The 12260-nt window shown below is 34.8% G+C and overlaps 2 protein-coding genes across 2 annotated transcripts; both read right to left on the bottom strand.

The window, feature by feature from the left end:
- Window positions 1–6662: 6662 nt before the first annotated feature.
- Window positions 6663–7357, bottom strand: LOC131875816 (pentatricopeptide repeat-containing protein At2g45350, chloroplastic-like). The gene is made up of 3 exons (XM_059220497.1): window positions 7245–7357; window positions 7059–7154; window positions 6663–6912 (listed from the first exon to the last, which is right to left on the bottom strand). The coding sequence occupies exons 1-3, from the start codon at window positions 7355–7357 to the stop codon at window positions 6663–6665; spliced, it is 459 nt and encodes a 152-aa protein (XP_059076480.1).
- Window positions 7358–11138: 3781 nt separating this feature from the next.
- On the bottom strand, window positions 11139–11790 carry LOC131030191 (polygalacturonase-like). The gene is made up of 2 exons (XM_057960904.2): window positions 11532–11790; window positions 11139–11338 (listed from the first exon to the last, which is right to left on the bottom strand). The coding sequence occupies exons 1-2, from the start codon at window positions 11757–11759 to the stop codon at window positions 11240–11242; spliced, it is 327 nt and encodes a 108-aa protein (XP_057816887.2). The 5' UTR covers window positions 11760–11790; the 3' UTR covers window positions 11139–11239.
- Between the last annotated feature and the right edge of the window lie 470 nt (window positions 11791–12260).

Here is a 12260-nt window from a genome sequence, read left to right as displayed (position 1 = left end):
GAATCAGGTGCATTCAACAAATCCACATAGCTCAATGGCCACTATACATGTAAAATAGACAAAAATACATTAATCAATCTACAAACCCCAACTAATACTTGATTTCAACATTTTCAAACAATTGTACAACTGAAAATGTGTTCAATTACCTTCTTCCCATGTTTTGGCATCTTCGAGGAATCGTTTTTCTTAGGACGAGCCTTAGACGCAGAGGGGGTACCCTAAAAAAATAAAATTAACATGAGATATTAGTACAGATAATAAATTAAACATACTTTTAAAAATCTAAAATGAAATGACTTGCATATTCCATCAAAACAATACATAAAAAGGGTTGTACAAAATATGATACCGTATAGCCTTGTAGGCCAAAATCAATCGCTGCGAGCGTGATGTCATCAATCTGGGATATTTGGTCCCCTGTCAACACCTACAAACCAAAAATTGAACCAAGCATTAAAGATAGTTAGTATATCTTGTATTTTTTTGAATTCAAAGTGTATTATTCTATTTTAATATGTTACAAAATTTAGACCTCAAGCATCGAAGTTGCAGCTGTAGTAACTAGGGGAGGAGTATGGGATACCGCTACTACACCCTAAAATGCATATTATTTGTCTCAATTTAAATCGATGTATAAATGAAAATTCATTTATGTAATTAAAAATTTAAAGTGATTGATAAATAAAATGCTATGAATTCAAATCAACACACCTATGTTTGTCGCTCATGGGCAAACACTATGTCCATCAACTCATCTATCAGTGCAAAATCCTCAGTCGTGTGGACCTAACATCTACTCCTACAAAATGTGCACAGATGAGATGAGGATCCATCTGCATCGGCTACATCATCTATCCTCGAGAAACTGACACACATATGCTAGATGGGCTCTATGTCACCACCTGGAACAACTAATGGCTCATCATCTAATACAATAGGGTGTGCTAATGATGTCCCATGTTGAATGATGACACCAGTCAATGTTGTGGCCACCTGAAGAGTTTGTAGCTCCATCAACTCTTTCATCTCTACTGGGACAACCTGATGCACCTTGGGTTTGGGTGCTAGGGGTGGTGACTCTTTGCGGGTACTCACCTACAGGCTCCAGGTCTATCTTGGGCAGAGCCACCACCTCTACCATGTAACTCTCTCATGTCAAAATAGTTTGGGCGCACATTGAGCACAAACTCACAGTATACTTTTCTCAAAAAATATAATGGCACCTCATAATTATTACAAGGTGGATCATCAAAGACCATCCACCACCTCTACCAAAAAAGATTCTTCATCTGCACATTGGTACACCAATGTATGGGAAACCTCTTTGCATTAAGAGGTAATTACTGACCTGTTTTGGGATCAACAAAAAGGGCACATATTTGTTGTTTACTAATATATATATATTTTTTTTACTCCCTCATATGATAGCCCATTGACATAGAATTGACGACACCTATCCCTAAAGCTTCCCCATTTGGTAATTTGTGTCGAAATAGTTATGACACCACTAGCTAATGTTTCTAGGCTAGTGGCGAGGGATTGATGATGCTCAAGTTTGAATGTTTTCAATTTAACAATCAATCTATTGATTTTAGATGTATTTTGTCCTAACTGATTAATTAATTGCTCTTGCGTTTCGGGTGTGCGGTCAAAAGGAGGAATTGGGGGTGTATCTTATGGGTTTTCAGGAGGAGCATTTGGTTGTTCTTGTTGTGGATTAGAAGAATCTGGTTTTTGAAACAAAAAATTAAAAACCTAATCAAAATTAATGAAATTAAATTCAAAATATAAAACAAATTGAACAAACGGGAAAGAAAGACAAAAATAAACAAAAAATAACCTTGATCCATAGTCTGGAGGAGAAATCTAGCACCCCATTTGCGGTTTAGGGGAAAAAATGAAGAAAAAAAAACTAAAAACATGCTATTCATGGGAAAATAAGACCCATTTTTTTTTAAACTTTTTTTGACAAGAATCGCATATGCGGTTCTTTTGGGATTATTAGCGCGTACGCACTCATTTTCCTATAAGTAGCACGTACACGCTCATTTTCCTAGAGGTAGCATGTACGTGCTACTTTCCCTAAAAGTAGCGCATACGCACTACCTTCTCTAGGGTTGGGAACAACAAATCTAAGCGCATACGCAGTCATTTCAAATTTTAGAACCACATACACGTTGCTTGTTTTTCCATGTTTTTTTTGGGTGGTGTCCATTTTTCTGACCACCATCATTGTGCACATACCCAAACATATAACACTTCACCAACCATACTTGAACCAGTCTCAACAGATTTTTCTTCCTTTTTGGATTCATTGTTCTCCTCTTTCCTTTTCCAACAATCTTTCTTGAGATGCCCTGATTTATTGCAATAGGAACATTTCGTAGCCTTTTTACCTCTTGACTTGGATCTGGATTTACCTCTCGAACCCTCCCCCTTTTCTATGGATCGGCCTCTAGTTACCATTGCTTCCGATGTGGAGGTTTCTACATTAGACTTCCTTCACACCTCTTCAAACAAAAAATCTCCCACAACATAATCAAATTCAAGAGAGTTAGTTGTACTAAAGCTAATAGAAGTGACTAAGTGATTCCAAGATTCAAGCAAATAGCATAACAGTGAGACTACTTTGTCTTCATCTTCAATTTTTACATCCATACTACCTAATTGACAAATAAGGGTATTGAAAAAATTTAAATGATCGGCAATTTTTGTACCTTCCTTCATTCGCAAACTATACAATTGCCTCTTCAAGTAGATTCCATTTGTCAAGGATTTTGTCATGTAAAGACTCTCCATTCTGCTCCATAAACCTACTATTGTATTTTCTCCAACAATATTAAAGAGAACCTCATCTACCAAACACAACCGAATTGTGCTTAGAGATCTCATATCCAGATCTTCCTAGTCCTCATCAGACATATCTATGTGGTCCTTTGATTTTCTAACCAATGACTTGTGTAATCCTTGTTGCACTAACAAATCTTGTGTCTTGAGCTTCCATAGCTCAAAGTTAGTTTTGCCATTAAATTTCTCCACCTCAAACCTAGCATTCAAAGCCTTTGCCATTTGATGCTAGAAAACTCAACACCAAATTCTAACATAGCCTCTGCAAAAAAGAATTGCTTTGATACCACTTGTTGTGCAAGTGGAAGAAAAAGCCCTAGATAATTAAATATTGTAGAATGAGTTAGATGCAAATAAATTTTGAAGAAAATAAATGAACATCAAAACAACACACAAGACACGAATTTGCATGTTAAAACCTTGACAAAATGCCAAGGAAACATCCACGGTGCAAGGTATCGCTATTCTTATTGCTCAGGAGAAAATTAATTACAAACTTCATAGCTGCTACTCTCTTGCAGTCTAAATTTGCAAAACACAACAACAATTATTACATCACATTTGCCTTCATAGGCAACATAGATATATACAAAAATTCTTCTAAATGCAATTGTGACCAACATAGAAATATCTCACTCAACTCCTTAAAAGAAAGTAGGAAATTTCTCACAAAGAAAAAACTCAAAAGAAAACGGGAACTTTCTCACAAAGAAGAACTCCTTAAAAGAAAGTAGAAACTTTCTCACAAAGAAGAAGTGTTATTCCGAAGGTGAAAAGAAATTAGGAATTTCTCATTTATATAACTTCATGTTTCTAATTCTTGTCACCGTCAAACAAAAGAGATACAAATTCACACCCATGTTGTAGACAAAACATTTCTTCATTTTTTTTTTTGTTTTTGTTTTTGCAGCGGAGCAACAAATAGGAATGGCATATAATGAACAATTTTGCTTTCACTAATTTTGGGTTATTCACTATAAGGTTTCCTATTGTAGCCAAGCATGGAAGATGATACTAAAGACTATATTTGGCACGATCAATGGGAACCATGTAAGATGCACTAGCCAAGGAAAAACATAATAATAGTATTAATGAAGGATGCATCTCTTACTCTAAAACAATTAACTTTTTACTGTCCGTTATGACCATTTGCATCATTTGTCTGAACATTCCTTTGGTTTATTCCTTGTAGTACTGCAAAATCGAGGAGTTCAGGTTACTGCCAATTCTCTATTTACAACAAATCTTCCCATGCCAAATGGTATATTGACCAAGGCCTTCCGCAACAACAAAACACTTGTCGATTTCATTCCGAGCAAGTTCGTGTAATAGATTCCAGGGCCTCCTTATTTATCATTCATCATTTTTAATAAATGGAAGAAGTGACCAGGCAGGTTAACGAAATAAGAATGATAATCATTATTTTTGTGATGTGTGGTTCAATCTTCTTGAGAAACTACTATCTGTTATGGCTGCAATATTGCAATTATTTGGGAAATTAAAGCAATTCTAAATCAAATAGCATTCACTTACTAGATGGTAAGTAGATATGGCTAAAACTAAAAGCATGGTTCAGAATGAATTTGATATTGGTTTCTTAAACAATTTAGTTTTAACATGGGTGGTCCAATTTTATGATGTAATGCTGATAGCACGAAACATGAGATTTTTAGAAAATTAATGACATTTTGATTGTCACGCTAAAATAAACATTGTTATGTTAGGCACCCCTCATATTTTGAGGTAGGTGATTTTTTTTTAATGTTTCAGTGGTCCTTATGGGTGTAAGGAATTAGAAAAAACTTTCATTGAGATTTTACATGTTTGTGTGCTTAGGATTTGCATCCTTGGTTTGGGTTTCGCTCAATTGTACTTGTACTTGTAGTGACTTATATATGTTATAAGAATCTTTCTTTATTCTAATGATGTCTTAACTTACGTTGGTGGTGTGGTGTCCTCTTCCATTTTTTATTGAGAATCTTATGGTGGTGTGTACATTGATCTTGAAACCATTATCCAAAATTCCTTGTCTAAGACAAAATTCATATCTATCTATATATAATATATAAATTAAATCACTCCACCATGTCTAGAGTCTAACTTTTGATGAGTGGATATCAAACACTCAACATTGAGGTATATCTCATTGTCAAAGCAGAAAAGACCAAAATGTAATGGAAAGGTACTCTTTTCTTAAATAATTCTTAAAAATAAAAAAATCATACTATAGACTTCAATCATATAAATTTATATTGACTTAAACTAAGTGTGCATGGAAGTTTTATTAAAATAGAAAACATGTGTAATTTATCAAATGAGAAATGAATTTTTTTACTTCAAAGTTTATTTAAGTTATTGTTTATATAGATACTTGTCATGAATATTTTATTAACTTTCAATTTTAGTTTTTTTCTTTTGAATTCTTCAACTAATTGATTCTTCTAAATTAGAAAGATTGAAAAATATTTTTTTTGTTCAATAACAAGTCAAGGCCAGAATATATTTAAAAGTGATGAAAATATACATTAAAGTCATGAAAGTAGAAAAACCATAACCAACGAGAACCAATATCAGAAGAACAAAAACATCCCAACAATAAGAGATGAATGAGTGTCAAATGTAAGGGACAACACAAAATATGAACAAAATATCAAACAAGGGGCCATTTAATGCTCATAGATTTCTACGAATAAACCCCAACCAAGAAAAAACCTAAATGAGACGGAAGACTTAAGAGGTATTATCAATAAAACCAAAGAGAAAAGACCATCAACGAGGACCCAAAAACAACATAATAGAACTGGAACAGAGACGGGGCACCTTGAAGCAAGTTAGTCCAATGCCTAACGAGAGGAGGAAGCCGGAGAGAATGCCACAAAACCGGCAAAGGGGGAAGCCACCGTTGCAAACTCCACTTCACGGACTTGGTCACCATCATTATCACTTAAGCTTGATGATGTTTCCACCTCATTCTTGACGTTTAAACTCTCCATAAATTTGTAGTCCACCACCCAATCCTCATTCTAATCCACATTATCACCAATAATGTCAAAGCCAATTAGCCCATATGTGCAATGAATCCCATTAACCGTTTGAGAAATTGAATGCTTCTCTGGACGATGATCAATCTGAAATCCCAAAAGATTTTATTCCGAACAGAAAGAATTGAGAATCTATTGGGAATCTATGAGTAAGAATACCAGCTTCCATTCTAATGGCATAGTGCAGCTTGTAGGAAATCGTTAAATCCTTGTCAATGCTAATCAAAACCTTGTCCAATTCACCCAAGAAGTCTGCTTTGAAAACCCTTCTACAGAGTGTTTCTGCAGCAGCCTTTTATTCCCCGACCGTGAGGATCATGGCAAGAAAAAAGGCAGGAATGTCTGTATTGACTCTATAGCGGTGGGTAGTTCTAATGAATTCTCCCCCAAGAACACGACAGACAGCTTGGAAGTAGAATTTGTGGGAATAAGGATGAGATGGCTATTATTAATCATGATTAATAATTTATTATATATGCAGCATTCATGTCGTTTAGTATTTGCAACCCTTATCCTCTAAACCTACAAATAGAATACAAGCGAAGCTTACATGATCAGGGTGCATTCCAGATCGCTTTATCAGGTCAAATAGTTTAAGAGCATCCTGGAAAAATCCGTTTTGTGCATATCCTGCAGTCATAGCATTCCATGAGATCACATTTCCTTGAGCTATTTTGTCAAAAAGTTCAGGAACCTTCTGTATGCTACATCTTGCATACATATCTACCAGGGCACTTACAACTACAACATCTGACATTAATTCGCTTTCGATTATGCTTTGATGAATGTCCATACCCTGTTCCAAACTCCGATTTTGGTACAGGCTGGGAGGATGATGGCAACGATTGAGGAATTTGGCTTTAAACCTACCAGTCGAGTTTGATTAAACCTCTCCAAGGCCTTTTCAACAAATCCATCTCGCGCGTAACCCGCAACCATGGCATTCAATGAGATGACATCTCCTTGAGGTAATTCTTTGAAAAAACTCAAAGCCAGGTCAACAACACCATTTGTACACACCCTGCACTCATAGCATTCCAGGAAACTACGTTTTTTTCTGGCGCTTCATCGAAAAGTCGTAAAGCCTTATCAAGTACACAATTTTAAGCATATTCTTAAATCATAGCATTCCATTAGATCACACTGCTCTTAGGCATTTTGTCAAACAGTTCGCGTGCCTTGTGTACGCTTCCACCTTTTACATACATATCTATCAGAGTATTCACAATTACGACATCAGACAAAATTCCCTTTCCATTATACCTTGATGGACGTTCATACCCTGTTCCAAAGCCCTTATTTTAGCACAGGCTTGGAGTGTGCTGGAAGAGGTTAACCGATCGGGTTGAACACCTGTTTGTTGCATTTGCTGAAACAGAGCCAGTGCCTGGTGAAGAGACGTCTGGTTCTGTCATTTTGTCAAACACTTTACGCGTATCTATGCAATTACAGCACTTAACATACATGTTGATAAGGTAATTTTTGAAAATTTGTACATGTAGCATAAGCGAATCCCCTGCGATTGATGAGAGAGTGGATTTGTTTACTTCGTGAAAGCCCTCTCTTTGTAACGCAGGTCACCTAGAGTCTGAGACTGATAGAAGAATCTAAAGTTGGGTTATGTGTTGAGGAGAATTTGTGGCGCCTCCTTCATGACACCCTCCCTACGTGATGTGAGGAGATTGAGATTGAGACGAAGAGCAGATGGCATTGGCATAGTTATTACATGATTGTCATTCAAATCTACTTCCACCAGAGTCTTGAGCTGTGGCTTTCAATTGTCCTAGGGCGGATTATCCCGCTCAACAAACAAATATATATTACAAAGATTGAATAACTCAACCCAGATTAAACTTCCATAGGTATAACCCAAATCAACTCAATGCTCACATCAGAATTTTTAACCTTATAAATTCGAGTAGTAGTAGTATGGCATTTTTCAATGTTTTTTTTAAGATGATCAAGTCTATGAGTTTATGGGTTATTATGGGTTATTAGTAAATTGAATAGTTTTCAATGAGTATAAAGTCTTGTTGATTTTAAGGTTCTTGACGTCATGATGATGATGGGCTACGACTATGTGGAAGGCAATTTTTGACAAAATGGATGGCCTCAATCTTTCACCCTCAACAGAAAAAATTTTAGCCTAAGACTCGTACTCATGAAATCAACACAACTCAATATGTTGGTTCTTTTCATATCCTAAGAAACACACTCAAGAACAAAGTTGAAAAGATAGCCAATGTATTAACTCACAATCATTAGTGGCTTCTTATTTCTAAATGAGAAATGTATCAACAATTATAAAATATATTTCTAGAAGAAATCTCAAAGTTTGAAGTATAATCCCCTTTGGATTTTTATTGATGTTTTTAGTAAATGACCTATTGGTGATTCCCACATGTCATGCATATAGTCATTTGTACAAATAATTTCATATTATTAAATGCACTACTTGATCTTAATTTGAACCTATCAATTTATAATGCTAAATCTTTTATTTTTAAGTTTCTTTCGACTAAGTCACCCATGCAATCGTACCGTGTAGACAAAACTAAACCCATGATCTACTCCTCTAACTTTAAAATTCAAAATCTCACTTCTTTGGTCAAAATGTTACTGTGTGACAACTATATGAAGTAAAATTCACAAGGTGACAACATGTATCACAAACAAAACGAACACACACCCTGCTATAATAAGGGCTAGAATCGAGCTAGATTAAGCTAGACTATGCTAAATAGTTCTAGAATCGACACTAAAATAGCTCTAGAATCACCCTAGAATTGTAGGGGAATAATCACCTATAGTTTAGGGTTAATTTATCAGCGTGCTAAAATAAGATGGAAGTTATAGTTGACATCTATTGACTACCTATAAAATGATAGAAACCCAAAACAATGGCATCGACCTATTCTAGCCATGTGTCTATTCTGGCTCCAAAATGATAGTATGAATTGTGACTAACACGTGTGTTAGTCGCATGTTTTACACTGTCAATTTTGCAATTAATGGCTGCGATTGACTAACATATCGCTGATCTATTTTAAAACCAGAATAAACGTAGCCATTCTAACCCCTACTATTTTAAGTGCTAGCAGGTTTATCCTTATCCTTAGCAAGGCACAAATGAATTTACTGATTAAGTAATTCTATGGTGGAGGATATAGTTGCCACCCCGGTTGGTGTTGTGAAAGAGATGGATCTGATCCGCGAGAAGCTTCGTTGAGCCCATCCTATAGGTATGCTTGCAATATTTAAACAGCTGATGTTTAGAGTAATCTACGTAGCAAATTCTACGAAGGAGAAAACTAAATGAATTTTTATTATCTACGATATAGGAAATATTCCTCGCTTCATATTTGTCTGTTAAGGTGTGTATGGTATGAATCATCAAGGTTTCTCTGCATCAGCTATTTTATTCTTCTCGAGACATTTCCTTAATTAACATTGGTATTGTTCAATATGCTAGGACAAAAACTGACGAATTAAGGAATTTTATCTATTACTTTTATCCATAATAAAATGGCCTTTTCCAATATTATCATTGACAATTACAAAAAAACTAAGAAACGGGGGTAAATTGATGGATCAATAGCTGATAATATTTATCAGTAAACTATACAGAAATAACATGTATGATAATTAAGTTCGTATCCTCCTGTAAAAAGATTTTTTTTTTGGAAGAATGCACATTATTGTTTGCCAAACCTCCACTCTAAAAGGATTTTTTGGAGGAAGAATGCCCCATATATAAATGAAAGAGTGCAAACTATACAGAAATAATGCGTATGATAATTAAGTTTGCAGTCTCATGAGGGTAGAAGCTCCTACTTTTTAGCAGTTGAAAATGGTTTGGGGCTAGAAATTGCCCCAATAGCTTAAAAATGTTATGTTCCATTTGTCAAATATTTAAGCTTAGATTTCCATTAAAAATATATTTTGGATGAAAAATGTTTTTTTCTACTTGTTTATTACTCCACATAGTATAGAAAGAAAAGGTATTACAAAATTTATGGAACCAAAAACTTTAAAATTTCTCAATAGCTCCAACTCTATATTTTAGGAAGTCTCCCTCCATGGACCCCAACCTAAGTATCTCACCTTTTTTAAATAAATAGTAAATTATTTCCATAAATTTGTATTTTTATTTTTTTCTTTATTTCCTTTGATTTTAATCTACAAAGTAATATTTTAACTTAATAAATAATTAAAAATTTGTTATTTAAAATATTATATTTGAAAGAAAAAAAAAAAATCATATAAGTACTCTCTCATATAAGTACTCTCTCATTAAGTACTTTCTCATTAAGTACTCTCTCTCTCTCTATATATATTAAGTACTCTCTCTCTCTATATATATATGCTAGTTATTTATTAAGAATGCAAAGTTCTCTTCTAAAAGATTACTATGTGACAAAACAAGAAGCATCATGCTTCTATAAAGGTCCACACTTACACATTCTTATCCTTTTTATACCAACTTATGTTTACAAGCAATTTTTTTTCTCTTAAGTGTTTATTAATATACTTAATTATTAACTAAATGATTCTTACACTCTTTTTCTTTAATTTAGTACAAGTTTGATATTCATAGCCTTAGAAAATAAAATGCAAGCCCATTAATAATAAGCAATGTGGTCTGGCAAAGAGCAAAACTTTACTTGACAATCCCACTGTGTCTCCAAGGTTCTTCAAGCCCTTGATTTAGATTATATTTAGATTATATTGGAAAGAGTGGATAGATTTTGGTTTTAATAGATCAATAGATCTTGATACAATACATGCAACATAACTATTCCCTCCCACAACTAAAATTGAGGGGGAGGGGGTTCTATTTTCACCAATGTTACATTTAGAATCGCCATCTCCATAACTAACAACTATCTATCTATCACATTTATTACCCCCTAATTAAGGGGGAGTGAGTGGGGGTTTAGGTGGTGGGGAACAACTAGGGTGCCCAGGAGAGAATAGTTGTTGTGGGTGGGTGGATATAACTGACTAGATTCTACACATAATGTATCTGTGAACTAGCCTATAATCCCCATGATTGCACACTACCATTATTCTGATGTACTAGAAAGGTGATAAATACAACTATTGACAAAATAATAATTTTATTAAATTCATAATTGCTTATTTTTAAATATATCAAAAAACAATTGAAAAAAGTAAACATTGCATTTCTAGAATTATTCCATACCAAACAATAATCTATTTACTTGGTCCAAAAAGTTTGCAACACTGCAGCGCTCTCTTACAATGTAACTACCAGAATAATTGTATACTGTACTTCAATAACCTATCTAAATACAACATATGATATAGTGATAAAAATATATTGTTTAATTGTGCTGAGGACCATGTCCTCGATCAAGCTTAGGTTTACTTGGCTCAGAAAGTTTGCGACCCTTCAGCACCCTCTCCATTGTAGCTGCAGTTCTCTGCATAAAAAAGAAGAAAAACATTAAAAGTATTAGGGAGAAATATCTATTTTATGAAATAAAACCATATTTAAATGCATGTTACCTTAAAATAAAGATCAAACTCAAAACAATGCAGGAAGTCATAGAAGGCTCTCACGCTATTTTGAAGTAATTAGAAGTAACGAAAAAACAAAAAGAAATGAAGAACGACCTCAGAAGAATGCTTTCCATCGATTCCTGCTCCATATTTGTCTACATTGAAGACGCTCACAGTATTATGGACCGAATAAACAACTGTTTTTGAAGCACCATGACCTGAATGAACAACTGGAACATGTTGATTGATGTCACTGTCTGAAATTGTTTGGGCAGATTGAGTTTTTGAATATATACCACGCATGAAACTCCCTTCAGCAGGTGACATTATTAGAAAGCACATAAATACAACAAACCATCTTCTCTTGGCTACATTTCTGGCAAGAAGAGAAGACTCCTTCAGATATCCACTGCAGGGAAGATGCTTTAGTACATTGTTTTGTTCCTCACCCTTGTTTTCTCTCTCCCTCCATTTTCTATTTATAAAATGCAATCCACTGACCAGACATGATCTTAAGGATTTGGGCCATTGAGCTACAAAAGACCGGCCTGTAAAGATTGAGGCTACATACAGTGATCCTGGCAGAGCAAAAGCAGTAAAGAGATGCTCAACACAAGCGATAAGCAATTCTATTGTGTACATCAATGGCCTGGGAAATTGGTACTTTTGCATCAGAAACTCAGACAGAAATCCTGCAACCACACGGACTAGAAAGTTCCAGATGCTGATGAGAGAAACGAAAGTTTTGATATTCACAGGAGTGTATCCTAGGGCTTTCCCAATATAACCCATGTTGTCAATGGCGATGAGAGTGGTTCCAACCGCACAAGTAGTGGCTACAAA

The sequence above is a fragment of the Cryptomeria japonica genome, chromosome 5 (genome assembly GCF_030272615.1).
Source record: "Cryptomeria japonica chromosome 5, Sugi_1.0, whole genome shotgun sequence".
In the NCBI taxonomy this organism is placed as follows: Eukaryota; Viridiplantae; Streptophyta; class Pinopsida; order Cupressales; family Cupressaceae; genus Cryptomeria; species Cryptomeria japonica.
The sequence above is the reverse complement of the archived record's forward strand: the minus strand, read 5'-3'. Positions and strand labels throughout refer to the sequence as shown.

Excerpts from the sequence above, each read along its gene's own strand:
- LOC131875816 (XM_059220497.1), bottom strand. The coding sequence starts at position 7,357 with ATGTATGTTAAGTGCTGTAATTGCATAGATACGCGTAAAGTGTTTGAC. Across the intron at positions 7,155-7,244 it reads TCAGCAAATGCAACAAACAG|GTATAATGGAAAGGGAATTT; the intron begins GTGTTCAACCCG and ends ACGTCCATCAAG. Across the intron at positions 6,913-7,058 it reads GTACACAAGGCACGCGAACT|GGTGTGTACAAATGGTGTTG; the intron begins GTTTGACAAAAT and ends CTATGAGTGCAG.
- LOC131030191 (XM_057960904.2), bottom strand. The coding sequence starts at position 11,759 with ATGTGCTTTCTAATAATGTCACCTGCTGAAGGGAGTTTCATGCGTGGT. Across the intron at positions 11,339-11,531 it reads ATGGAAAGCATTCTTCTGAG|AGAACTGCAGCTACAATGGA; the intron begins GTCGTTCTTCAT and ends TTTTTTATGCAG.